General features: G+C 41.0%; 1 protein-coding gene across 3 annotated transcripts in view; it reads right to left on the bottom strand.

Annotated features, from left to right (window-relative positions):
- POC1B (POC1 centriolar protein B) overlaps positions 1–12,731 on the bottom strand; it is a 109,178-nt gene that overhangs the window by 85,307 nt on the left and 11,140 nt on the right. For all 3 annotated transcript variants that reach the window (XM_081248398.1, XM_081248396.1, XM_081248397.1), the window contains one exon: positions 2,106–2,277. In XM_081248398.1, coding sequence (XP_081104524.1) covers positions 2,106–2,251 — 146 coding nt within the window. In that variant the 5' untranslated portion in view covers positions 2,252–2,277. The remainder of the gene's footprint in view (positions 1–2,105; positions 2,278–12,731) is intronic.

Here is a 12,731-nt window from a genome sequence, read left to right as displayed (position 1 = left end):
AACTGGTTTCTAGTTCCTCACATCGCCTTAACACAGACTTTCCACCTCCCACACATTTACCTGCCCTTTCCGCCCAAATTCTCTTGATTGCCGACTGTGATGAACGCCAGGCCAGACCTGCCTCTGAACTCGCTCCTACTATGCTTTCTTAGCCTTCCGGTCACCAGCTCTGGTGTTTGCTCATCTGGCTGCCCACAATTCCCCTCAGCCCTGTGCACACACGTCACTCCTCCCCATGGGAGGTGGAATCCACCAATTTCTCCTCCCTTTGAATCTCGGCTGGGGCTGTGACTTACTTTGACCAACAGAATGTGGCAGAAGGGATACATACTGTGCAAGTTTCAGGACCAGCCTTTAAAGAGTCTAGCAGCTTCGGCGTTTACCATCCTAGAACCCAGCTGCCATGCTGGAAGGAAATCCTTATAGAGCCGGGGTAAGGGCATATGGAGGACCAAGGTGCCCCAGACAATAGCCAGCACTAAGGCCACAGGTGTATGAGGGAGACACTGGACCGGCCAGCCCAGCTGCCAGCTTAGTGAAGCTGTGTGAGTGAGAGCCAACATCAGTGCGGCAGACGAGTCGTCCAGACAACCCATAACGTTGTGAGAAATGATAGTGATTGTATTAAGCTACTAAGTTTTGAGGACTGTTATGCAGCAATAGGTAACTGGTTAATCAGTTTCCTTCTCATGGCCATGACGCACTATTGCCCTGGCCCCACTATGATCTGATTTAGGAAGAGGAACTAGACGTGTCTACAGAAGCCTAACTGCTGTACTTAGATTAGCCAGTACAAGTTAATGATTCAGTGTGCTTTTAGTTCATCTACCCTTGTGCAGTTTACTGAGATTTCCCTGAATTAGCGATGGGAGACTGAGGCTGTGCTGAAAATAACAAACCACTAGTCCTGAAATTGAAGGATTTTAAAAAATGCTTTCACTTTTGGACCCCAAATCAGCCTCTTGTCCTTACAATTCCCTCTACATTGCCATCTGCAGTATCATAATATGCCACTTCTCCTCAGTAGTGTTTGCTACCTCAGGATACTGTTCAGATTTCTCAGTATGGAGATCATTTGGGTAGTGGCAGGAAAAAAGTGCCCACTGGCAGGGAAATGCCCCTGGAACTTTCATTCATTTGCGAGTGCCTGAGCCTGTTCAGTCACGTACCACAAATCAAATCTTGCCACAACAGAGTGAAGGAAAACACTCGTTTCTTATTATCCGAAGTATTTATGGAGGAAATGATATGATGTGTGGGATTTGTTCTAAAAATACGTATTCCAGAAAAGAAAGAAAAAAGGTGTGTGGCAACAGGGGAACAGGTGAAACAAGATTGACAGAACACTGATAACTGCTGGATATAGGGGACGGTTATGTGGGGAGGGAGTTGTCACGTTACCCATTCTATTTTCATGTATGCTTGAAATTCTTTATAATTAAGAGTTTAAAAACTTTTAAAATAATCAAGACTCAATAATTGTTTAAAATAGATGGGCTATCAGCTAGGATTTAAAAAAACCTCTTATAGAGAGGTTTGCTATGACAGGATAGGACTGTGCACAAATGCAATGAGGTTTATACATTTGTCAGAAATTCTCTTTAACAAGAAAATTCTGGAGCCCAAATGAATGATATGCATCAAAGAATAGCTAGCCCCGGGGTTTTTAATAGAGATTCAAAGTCCCCTCAAGGATCCACGATGGGTGGTGGTAGGTTAATAAACTGTAAAATCTTGGTTAGACGGGCTGATGTATATCTCTCTGGGGAGACGATCTAAAGCTTACATCAGATTTATAAAGGGATTGATAACCATCACCTTTCCTAACCGCCCCCCAAGAAAACCTTAGGACACATTAAGCATATTTCCACGGTTAGAAATAGTTTTCAAACAGAAGACAGAATTATGAGTTAAAGATGAGGAAAAACTGGTACGAAATAGTTTGAATTTAAGACAAGGGCAGTACACCTTGTTTGTGACTCAGACTAAAGATGTGCAGGTAACTGGGGGTGTGGGCATTCCAAGAACGGCACAAGGAACAGCCCGCCTCCAGTTTTCTTTCACATTTCTAAACCCAGAGCATAACAGGTGTTTGTTTCTCTTACTTGTCAGGAATCCAGAGTCTAACAGTCCTGTCTCGTGAAGCAGATGCCAGTAAGTTTCCAAGTGGAGAAAACTGCACGCTGGTTATAACGTCCTTGTGACCCACATATCTGAAAGCTCTAGCTTGCGGCTTGAAACTCCACAGCATGAGAAACGTATCCCAAGAACCAGTAGCTATTAAGAAATAGAAGAACAAAACCACTGTGTGTTAAAACACAAACGTAGCATGTCTCATTACAATGGGCAGCATATCTAGGAACAAGACGTCCAGGTAACAGAGGGGCCTGGAGGTTGTAAGACAGACCAAGTAATGGCAAAAACATTAGTAAAAGAAACCCCAAGCCACATCACTAATATGCAAGCTTGGCTGTGTCCCGTGTAGCCACAGAGCAGGATTATTGGCCCCTGTATTTGGTTAGAACTCAATGACTATTTACTAGAAGAAGGCAGCACAATACAACAGAGACACAGGAGTAGGAGTCAGTTCTGCCTCTCTCAGGTTGACTGAGAAAGTAACTTAATCTTTGTGTCATAAGGACTGAATGCTTTCCCTGAGAGGGCTGGATGAGAATGATTTTTTTTTTTTTTTGCGGTACGCGAGCCTCTCACTGTTGTGGCCTCTCCCGTTGCGGAGCACAGGCTCCGGACGCGCAGTCTCAGCGGCCGTGGCCCACGGGCCCAGCCGCTCCGCGGCATATGGGATCCTCCCGGACCGGGGCACGAACCCGTGTCCCCTGCATCAGCAGGCGGACTCTCAACCACCACGCCACCAGGGAAGCCCGAGAATGATTTTTTTAAACTGTTTATGCAGAGATAACTTCACAGATACAGAACAGTCATAATAATAGTTTAAAGAACATTAATATACCCTTTACCAGATCCACCTGTTGTTACTATTTTGCCCCATTTGGTTTATAATTTGCTCCTGTGCTCACTCTTTTTCTGTACACAAGCATGTATGTGTGGGCACACATACACACAATTTTTTCTTCCTAAGTGATTTTGGGGTAAGTAAATTCATCATCATGGCACCTTTATTCCTAAATACTTAAGCATATTTTTCTAAGAATAAAGATATTCTCTTACATACCAATAGCACTGTAATCAACTTCAGAAAATTACCAGTGACAGTACTTTAATCTACCGTTTTCCAGTTTTGTTAATTGACCAGTAATGTCTTTTATAGCTAGATAAGGTAATCTTAAAACACACTTTTTGCTCTGTTATGACATTCTACAACTAATAAAAGAGTCATGTGTTTCAGACATTAACTTTAAGGCTTTAAGAAAAGGAAAACAAATGAAATCAACAGTGGAAATAAATGCCTTAAACAAGGAATGAAGAAATAAACAAATGAAAGATAGATCTAACTCTTGCCCTAAAACCAAATTTTATATATTCATGTAGCCCCAAAATAGCCCCAGTGAGAGGAACCAGTTCAATGAGAATCACTAAGTCTAGACTGTAGAATGTTTAGAAAAAATACAACTTTATAAACTTGAAATACAATTAGTATTACTGTTAGAAGAGAAATATAAAGTCACTGAAAACCTTCTAAGTTCCTTAGCCATAGATAAAATTCATTTGGACTTGGCCTATGCAATGTTTCCATGTAAAATAGTTAAGTGAGTTTATAAGCTGTATACTACCCCCTTTTTTTAAAAGTACAAAAAGTTGATATTCCATTACAGCTCATCAAATTATTAAATAAATCAGGGTTTGAATTATCTGGGGCTAATGTGGACAAAATAGGGAAAACAATGAATTATCATGTACATTATATTGGGGACTCTATTTGAGTTCTAAGGTATTATGCTACAAACAAGAGCTACAAGAGGGAGCAAGACACAATCTCTCGCCCTCAGGGAATCACAACAGAGCAGGAGATGGTTCATTAGATTATAATATCATACATGTTCAGAGGACTTTTATATATTATTTATTCTTTTTTCTCTTCCAGGTTTGAGATATACATCATGAAATGATTACCACTATAGGTTTAGTGAACATTCATCATTTCATATTTCTCATTAAAGAAAAAGGAAAAAAAATTTTTTTCCTTGAGATGAGAACTCTTAGGATTTACTCCCTTAACTTTCACATATAACAGACAGCAGTGTGAATTATATTAATCATGTTGTACATTACATCCCTAGTACTTATAAGTGGAAGCTTAAACCTTTTGACCATATTCTTAATGTTATACAGGGTAGTTAGTGGTCCTTTCCAAGGAAGAGACATTCGAGCAGAGAACTTGAGTGAAATGAGGAGTGATCCAGGCTAAGACGTGAAGAAAGAGCATTCTGGGCAGGAGGGCTCCACATGCGAGGGCCTGAGACAGCCATGCACTTGTCAACCTGAGGAACAGCAAGGAGACCAGCGTGTCCACAGGGGAGGGCAGAAAAAGAGAACAAGGGATGGAAGCCCAGAGAGAAGCTGATGGCAGCAAGGAGCCATGGTGAGAGATGTGTATTTAGTTCTCAGCCACTGAAGGACTGTAAGCAGGAGGACCTTGTGATCTGATTTAAGAAAACTGCTGCTCTGACAGTGAGAAAAGGATGATCTTTGCAAAACTGATGCTGGGTCAACTGGATATTCACAAGGAAAAAACAATGTGCCTTGACTTCTACACTTTATACTGTACACAAAGTAATTCCGCATGGATTGCAGATCTAAATGTGATCGGTAAAACAATAAGCTTTTAGGAGAGAACGTAGGGGAATATCTTCATGGCCATTGGGGTAGGCAACGATTGCTTAGATAATACCTGAAAATGACTAAATTACTAAAATTACTAAAAGAAAAGAATGATAATTTGTACTAAAGTAAAATTAAGAAATTTTGTTCATTGAAAGATACCGCCAAGCAAGTGAAAACGCAAGCCACAGAGACAAAAAAGATATTTACAATACGTTTATCCAACATATAATAAAGAATATATAAAGAATCCTAGAAATCAATAAGGAAAGGCAGTAAAATACGACAGGCAAATACATAGGCAAAGGGCTTAAACAGGCACTTCATAAAGGAGGCTATGCAAATGGCCGATAAACATATGAAAAGGTGCTCAAATCCATTAGTCACTAGGAAAGTGCAAATTAAAACCACAATAAGCTATCACTACACTCTCATTAGAATGGCTACAATAAAAGAGATAAATAGTACCAAATCTTGGTGAGTACGTGTAACAAGTGGAGCTCTCAAATAATGCTGGTCGTTTTAAGCACCTTTGGAAAATTGTTTTGAAATCTGTTGAAGCTGAATGTACACTTACCATCTGACTCAGAATTTGACTCCTAGGTATATACCTACAGAAATTCTTATGCATGTTTAGCAGAAGACATGTACAATAATGTTTGTGGAAGTACTATTCAAAGAAGACCAAAACTAGAAACCCAACGGTCCATCAAAGTAAAACGCACACATAAATTGTGGTATATTCATACTGTGTACCTAACGTGTAATTAAATTTCATTTATACGAAGTTCAAGAAGAAGCAAAACTAATCTATGGAGTTAGAAGTCAGCATAGAGATCATGTGGGTGGTAGGGAGGGAGGAGAGTGGCTAGAAGGGAGCACAAGAGGGCTTCGTACTCTGGATGTTGGCAAAATGGGCATGTCACAGTTGTGGAAATTCAGCAAGCTGTCCAATTTTGGTAGATATCTTACACTTTAATAAAATGTTTAGACGAAACGAACAAAAAATCTCACTCTGGCTGTTGTGTGGAGTATACACAGCGGGAAGAAGGAAATCAATCAGGAGGCTATTGTAGTAATCCGGCCAGAAGGTGGTGGTCTGGACTAGGCTGAAGGCTGTGGAAATGGTAGAAGCAGTCAAAACCAAGATATATCCTAAAGACGGAGTCCACAAGGCTTGCAAACACATTAGATGTGAAGGGGAAAGAAAGAAAAGAAACAAAGGTGCCCAGCTTTTGGCGTGCGCACCCAGGTAAATCTTAGAGAGATTTAATGAGATTAAGGCATTTAAAGTATTCAGTGAAATAATACTCAGAAGACGTGCCTGGCACATAGAAAACGCTCAAATGTAGCTATTATTACTGTCGTTTTAATTTTTGTTACTGTCAGCAGCAACAGTGTAGATAATACATTAGAGACTGGAAACTGGATGGGATCACTCAGGCAGTGAGTCTAGATAAAGAAGAGGGTGCAGACACTTAACCTGGAGAGAAGGGAGAGACAGGAAGGAGCCATAAATGGAGGAGGAGGGGGCAAGGAGACTGTGGTGTCCAGGAATTCAGGACGTGTTCCAAGAGGCTGACGGGCTGTGTGAAGTGCTTTGAAGAGACCTGGTTAAGATCAGGCCTGAACACGACCAGCCACATAATTTGGGGGGGTCCAGTGTAAATGTGGAGGCCCTTGTAGGAAATCATTAAGAATTTCAAGACCATGATAGCAGGGCATTAAACCAAGTATGAGACCTGCGCAACGATACAGGTCATTTGCCCAAGAAGCCAGCCCTAGGCCCGAGGATCAAACGTTGGCTTGGCAACAAGGATTGTTTCAGTGAAGTGGTGGGATCAAAGCTGGAATGGTGTGGGTTGAGGAGAAAACGGGAGGGAGGCAGTGGAGAGAGTTAATATACACAATTGATCCATGAACTCATTGAAGGTTTACAGGGTCACTAATGTTCAATATGACAAGGACCAGAAAAAATGTTATTGTAGGATCATGGTGAAGCAACAATTGATTGGGGGTGGCATGGGCTGGCGGGGGGGAGGGCAGAACCAGAGGAATAAGAACATGACACTTAACTGAGAAGGTGCCACAGGACTTGAGCCTTTACACATTTTGTCAGAAAAGGAAAAGGACGTCTTAAGCAGAGCGGATGCTCAAAAATCATAAATTTAGAGTTGATGGCTACATACCCACATTAAAGCAACACTTGGCTATTATCAGCCTGAGGCCCGCTAAAGAGAAGTGATGAGAGGGCCGGATGAACGCATGGTGTAAAGGATAGCAAAACCTTACAGCAAGGTGGCATTTGCAAGCCCTAATAATTAGGAATCACTAGAAGCAGGGAGGTCCCAATTACAGCTGTGTGGCTCAGGGAACATGCTACATTTTCTTCCAAATTTCAAGAAAACAGAAAAAAAGACTAACAATCTACAAAAAGCCCATGAATGCATTCTTATTGGAAACGATGAAAACCAACATTGAATTTCCCTCCTTACTTCCTTAACCCTGCCCCACCAAACCCTAATACCACAATAATAAAAGGTATTTGATTATTGGTGTCAATGCTGTACAGTGTCAACCTGGAATTTGCTTTCATACATTTCTAGTGAACCACACCCTCTATAAACATTACCACATCATTTAAAATGTCAAAGCTTGTACCCAATCATCATCTGACTCATCTATTTTAAGATAAACTATCAAAGGGAGGAAGTTAAAAATTTAACTAGTAAATCTACCCATTAAAAAAAAGTATTTATATTGTATAACAATAATCTATTGTTTCAAGAAATCCTCATTAGGACAAAAGAAAGAACAAAGTCCACAGTCACCTAGGCCAGTGCCAGGTCTCTGGAGGTGACAACAAAGAGCATACTAATGGTTTGCTCTCCATCATGTCCAAAAGGCCAACAGTTACTGTATCACCTTAAGTAGCAATAACTTCCTTTCCTCAACCCGAGCTCTCTCACTGATTTAACCAAAATCAACTGCAGTTAACTGGAGGCTTGCTTTGCGAAGAAGACCTTTTTCTGGAAAGAGGTGGTACTGCCTCCCAATTATTGCATTTGTTGTTAAATTATCTTATCTTTTCTAACGGTGATAAATGTATATGACGCAGAATTCTAGTATTACAAGGGTATTTACCAAATTTCCTTCCAGCCCTTGGCCACCTGGTTTCCCTTCCTAGAGGCACAGTTAACATATTTGTTTAAGCACATAGGAGAGAGGATACTCATTTTCTTGAGTATCCTCCCATGTGCTTAAGCAAATATGTGTGTCAAATCACTTTTTTTTCCTGGATTATTTTAATGTTTTCTTCCATTTTTATTGAGATATAACTGACATACAGGACTGTATAAGTTTAAGGTGTACAGCATAATGATTTGACTGACACACATCAAATGCTGACCACAATAAGTTTAGTGAACATCCACCATCTCATATAGATCCAGTAAATAGGGAAAAAAAAATTTTTCCTCATGATGAGAACTCTTAAGAGTTTACTCTCTTAACAGCTTTTCTATACAACGTACAGCAGTGTCAATTACAGTTATACACCCCTAGTACTTCTTTACCTTACATCTGGAGGCTTGTACCTTCTGACCACCTCCGTCCAAATACCCCTTCCCCCACCACTGCCTCTGGTAATCACAAATCTGATCTCTTTTTTAATGAGTTTGTTTTTTCCTGTTGTTTCCTTGCCATTAGATTCAGGATATACACTTTTGACAAGAACACCACAAAAATTATGTTGCGCCCTTATCAGTGCATCATATCAGGGTACGCTTGATATCTGTCCCAGTACTGGTGAGATTAACTTTGATCACTTGGCTTAGGTAGTTTTTGCCTTGTAAAGTTAGTATTTTTCCCCTTTGTAATTAATTAGTATTTTGTCGGGAGATACTGTAAACTATATAAATATCCTCTTCCTCAATAAACTGTCACCCACTAATTTTTTTTTTTAACTAATTAATTTATTTATTTTTGGCTGCGTAGGGTCTTTGTTGCTGTGAGAGGGCTTTCTCTAGTCGCAGAGACCGGGGGCTACTCTTCGTTGCAGTACGCGGGCTTCTCATTGCGGTGGCTTCTCTTGTGTGTTGCAGAGCATGGGCTCTAGGCACGTGGGCTTCAGCAGTTGTGGCGCACAGGCTTAGTTGCTCTGCGGCATGTGGGATCTTCCTGGACCAGGGCTTGAACCTGTGTCTCCTGCATTGGTGGGTGGATTCCCAACCACTGTGCCACCAGGGAAGTCCATCACCCACTAATTTTAGCATCCTTCAATGATTTTCCAACCCATTATTCTTTCTATGATTTACTAATTAATGTTTAATTAATGAACTAATGTTTGTTATTTTAAGGAAGAATCTTCTCTTTTTCTCCACTTATTCAAATACTTGTTTATATCAGTGTGAACTCAGATTATTTTACTCAGTGGGTTATAATCCAAAGCTATCATTATTTATTTTGCCTCATATTGTTCCAGGTTTGGCTAGTAAGAGTCCCTTAAAGCTGACCTCTGTGTCCTCCTGATATGCGTCCATCATTTTGAATACTTCCTTACTTCTAGAACTACAAGATGTTCCAAGATGCACTTTCCCTGCTCCAGCCCTGGAATAGGTCTTTTCTCCCCAAGAAGCTCTGATTCCTCTTAATAGAGAGTGGTATTTAGAAACCAAGATCTGGAAACTATGTTTGCTCACTGCTACTGTTGTGACAGCTAAAAGAACTAAGAAAGAAGGTATAAACAGAAATCTCAGCAGGCAGAACTAAGAAATTAGATATAAATAGAAAGCTGTATCTATCAATATGTAGAAATGGAGATAAAGATATTAAAAACCATGAGTTCATATTGATAACTCTAATTCAATCTAACAGCACCGAATACATTCCAGCCCTCCCTCTTCTTACATTTATAACTCTCTTCCCCCACAGTAAAAAATCTGGCTCACATTACACTCAATGTATTTCTGTTCAAGTCTAGAGCATGCAAACGGTTTCAGAATCACTAACCCACACCCCTGCAAAAAGCGGTACTACTAACTAGAGCTCAGGGTGCAGTTTTACTCCTTTTGATCTTGCCAGGCTTGGTTTTATTCTTTGTTAGTGCGAATCTACTTCAGTTTTAAATTTAGTTTTCGGGCATGCCCTTTATTTCAGATGTGGTCCTGATGCCTAAGGCCTGGCCTCCCTGGTGTCTCGGCTGAGGTGCTGGGCAAGATCTCCCCTTTGTCTGAGCTACAGCTGGAGCGCTCTAGCCCGGCATGGTCACTGGGCTCCCCATTCCTCTTCCAGCCCAGCAGGAAGGGGTCTCCGCTAGACCTCACATTCTCTCAACTTGCACCTCAGCCGGAACTGCAGCAGGCCCCACAGACATCTGAGGCCACGTACCCCACTCGGCAGCAGCTTCTCAGGAACCCTGCCACACGCATTCAGCCCGGACACAGCCAGAAGAACTAAGACCTCTGCTCTGCTTTGGTCTACCTCTGCTGTGCAGCAGGAAGGCCGCCCCCGGGGAGAAAGCCAAGTAGGGAGGAGCTCACCTTCCTTGCAAGAAGGTGTTTCCTTCTTGCAAGGATCACCGGTTTACATTCCCTGTTTGCTCAATGCCCGAAAACAGTTGCCTCATATATTCTGTCTCGTCTTACAGTTGTTTTCAGCTGGAGGGCAAGTTTGGTTACCAGTTACTATCGTGTCTGGAGGCAGAAGTTGGCCTTAGTCTTTTTAATAGCTGCATAGTATTCTATGGTGTAGCTATACCTTAATTTATTTAACCTGTCTACCCTGTTTAGGTTGTTTACAAATGATGCTGCAATGTACATGTGTCGTTTCTGACATATGCAAAATAACACTGTGATAAATGCCCAAAAGAATTATGGATGGGTCAAAGAGTACATATTTTAGAATTTACTAAAAAGGTCCATGTTCATGATATAGTATCTTTCACAACTTTATAAATTTGGATTATATTCCTCTTAGGCCTTTTCATTCCATAATCAAGAGAGTCCTAATAACTCAATCACCTCCGTATAGAAATTCTTGAATTTTTCAATTACTTCGGAAGCCCCTCAATATATTTCCTACCCTCACTATGTTCTGCTTTAAAACCCACTACCAGAATGAAACTCAGCTCTCTAGTTTGAGGGCACCATGATTTTGTACTTTCTCTTGCATTTCCAGGTTCATGCTGGTCTTTGGTTCACAACAGAAACACTGGACCACCTTCTTCAGGAAAATATAAACAAGGAAATCTAAGGAAATCAAAGAGAAGGAGTTCACTATAAATATTTTTAAGAAAAGAAAAATAAAATGTAATCCCCAGGCATCCACATCCATAAACCCAGACAGAAGGGAGATGGTTGCACAATAAAAAAACAATATTCTAACCGTAACTAGATAAAGTTTAATACCCCATCTAATACTTTCAGAATAGTCTGTACAACCCAAGCACTATGTAATAGTATAATTAAGGGATGGCACTGACTTAAAATTCCTGTCTGAATGAGGGGATAATTTTCCTGCTAGCTGACACTAAGTAGTTAGCTTGCTGGTGTAAGCAGAGTCTCAAAGGAGCTGTGACTGCTTTAAGAATAATCTTTAGTCATGACAATGTAGAGAAATTTAACGTATTCAAATTCTGTATCTCGATGAGGGGTGACGATCTTAACAACACAAACCCTTCTCGAGTTGTCACTGTGGGCCAAGTACTTTTAAGAACTTGGTAAACATCCTTTTACATAATCCTCACAATGAGGTAGGTGACTATCATTATCCCTTTTTTTTACAGACGAGGAAATGAGGCTTGGTGAGGTGAAGTAACTTGCCCAGAGTCACGCAGATGGAAAGGAGGAGAGCTCCGTATTTAACCGGGTCTATCAGACTCCACAGCCTGGGCATTTCACCAAGAACCCAGTGCTTGGAGAAGCTCTGGGGATTAACTGATTATCCCCACTGGAATTACTTGGGGACCTTGTTAAAAACGTGTATTTCTAGTACGTTACGTTCTCTGGGGTGAGACCCAGGAATGTGAACTTTTGATCACTTTCTCAGTCAATTCTGATATACGTGGAAATCTGAGAAATACTGCACTCTGCTACTGCTGCTCAGTGCATACCCGAGCTCACTTTAGCGCTTGGGAGCAATTTTTAAAACTATAACAGTAGGAGGAACTCAAGTAAATCTGCTACACACGTTGCCATCAAGAACCAGAATAGAAAAAGAATTTCTGGCAAACTTTAATTATAGTTTCACTGTGAGGAAAATAACTTAAAAATTCACAATTTCATTCTGCCTCTATTCAGAAAGAAAAAGGAGATATAAACTTGTCCTATACTGTCATTTACTCTACAAACATCCCACAGATTAAATAGGGAATGACTCAATGACAGGGTAACCTCGGACACAAAAAGAGGAAAAGGTGACATCAATGTTAAAATATATCATTTTAAGTGGAAACTTCTAAAGTGCAGCTCAGACTGTCCACGTCACATGAAAATGCTCTTAAACTCTTCTAACATTTGTATAAACTTCAGTGTGGCCCTCTGGGAAACTGCCCTAATGGAAAAGAGTGTGGCTCCAGAGGCCGACTGGAAGTCAGGCTCAGCCAGGCTCTGCTGCTTACCAGCGATACCGCCTCAGCAAAGTTACTCAACTTGCAGTTTCTGTCTGCCTAAAGAGGGATGGTATTTCACAGGTGGTCATTTTTTCCCATCCTCCCCTCTCTGACCACCTTCCAACTCATCCTGTGAAACCCAAGAGCCCACCATCTTCCAAGAGGCTATTGAGTATAAATCCACTATGCTTCATGCTCTGTTTCCTCCAGTCATGACCAGGAATGTAAGCCTTCAGCCTCTCTGGTCATCAATTACCCTGCACTCTCTCCCATAATGCTCCAGATAGCCCCTGAGCTGACCCTGGTACCCATGCCTGCTCTC

This window comes from Mesoplodon bidens, assembly GCF_964165515.1.
Source record: "Mesoplodon bidens genome assembly, chromosome: 11".
In the NCBI taxonomy this organism is placed as follows: domain Eukaryota; kingdom Metazoa; phylum Chordata; class Mammalia; order Artiodactyla; family Ziphiidae; genus Mesoplodon; species Mesoplodon bidens.
This window is presented reverse-complemented; position numbering and strand designations above follow the sequence as displayed.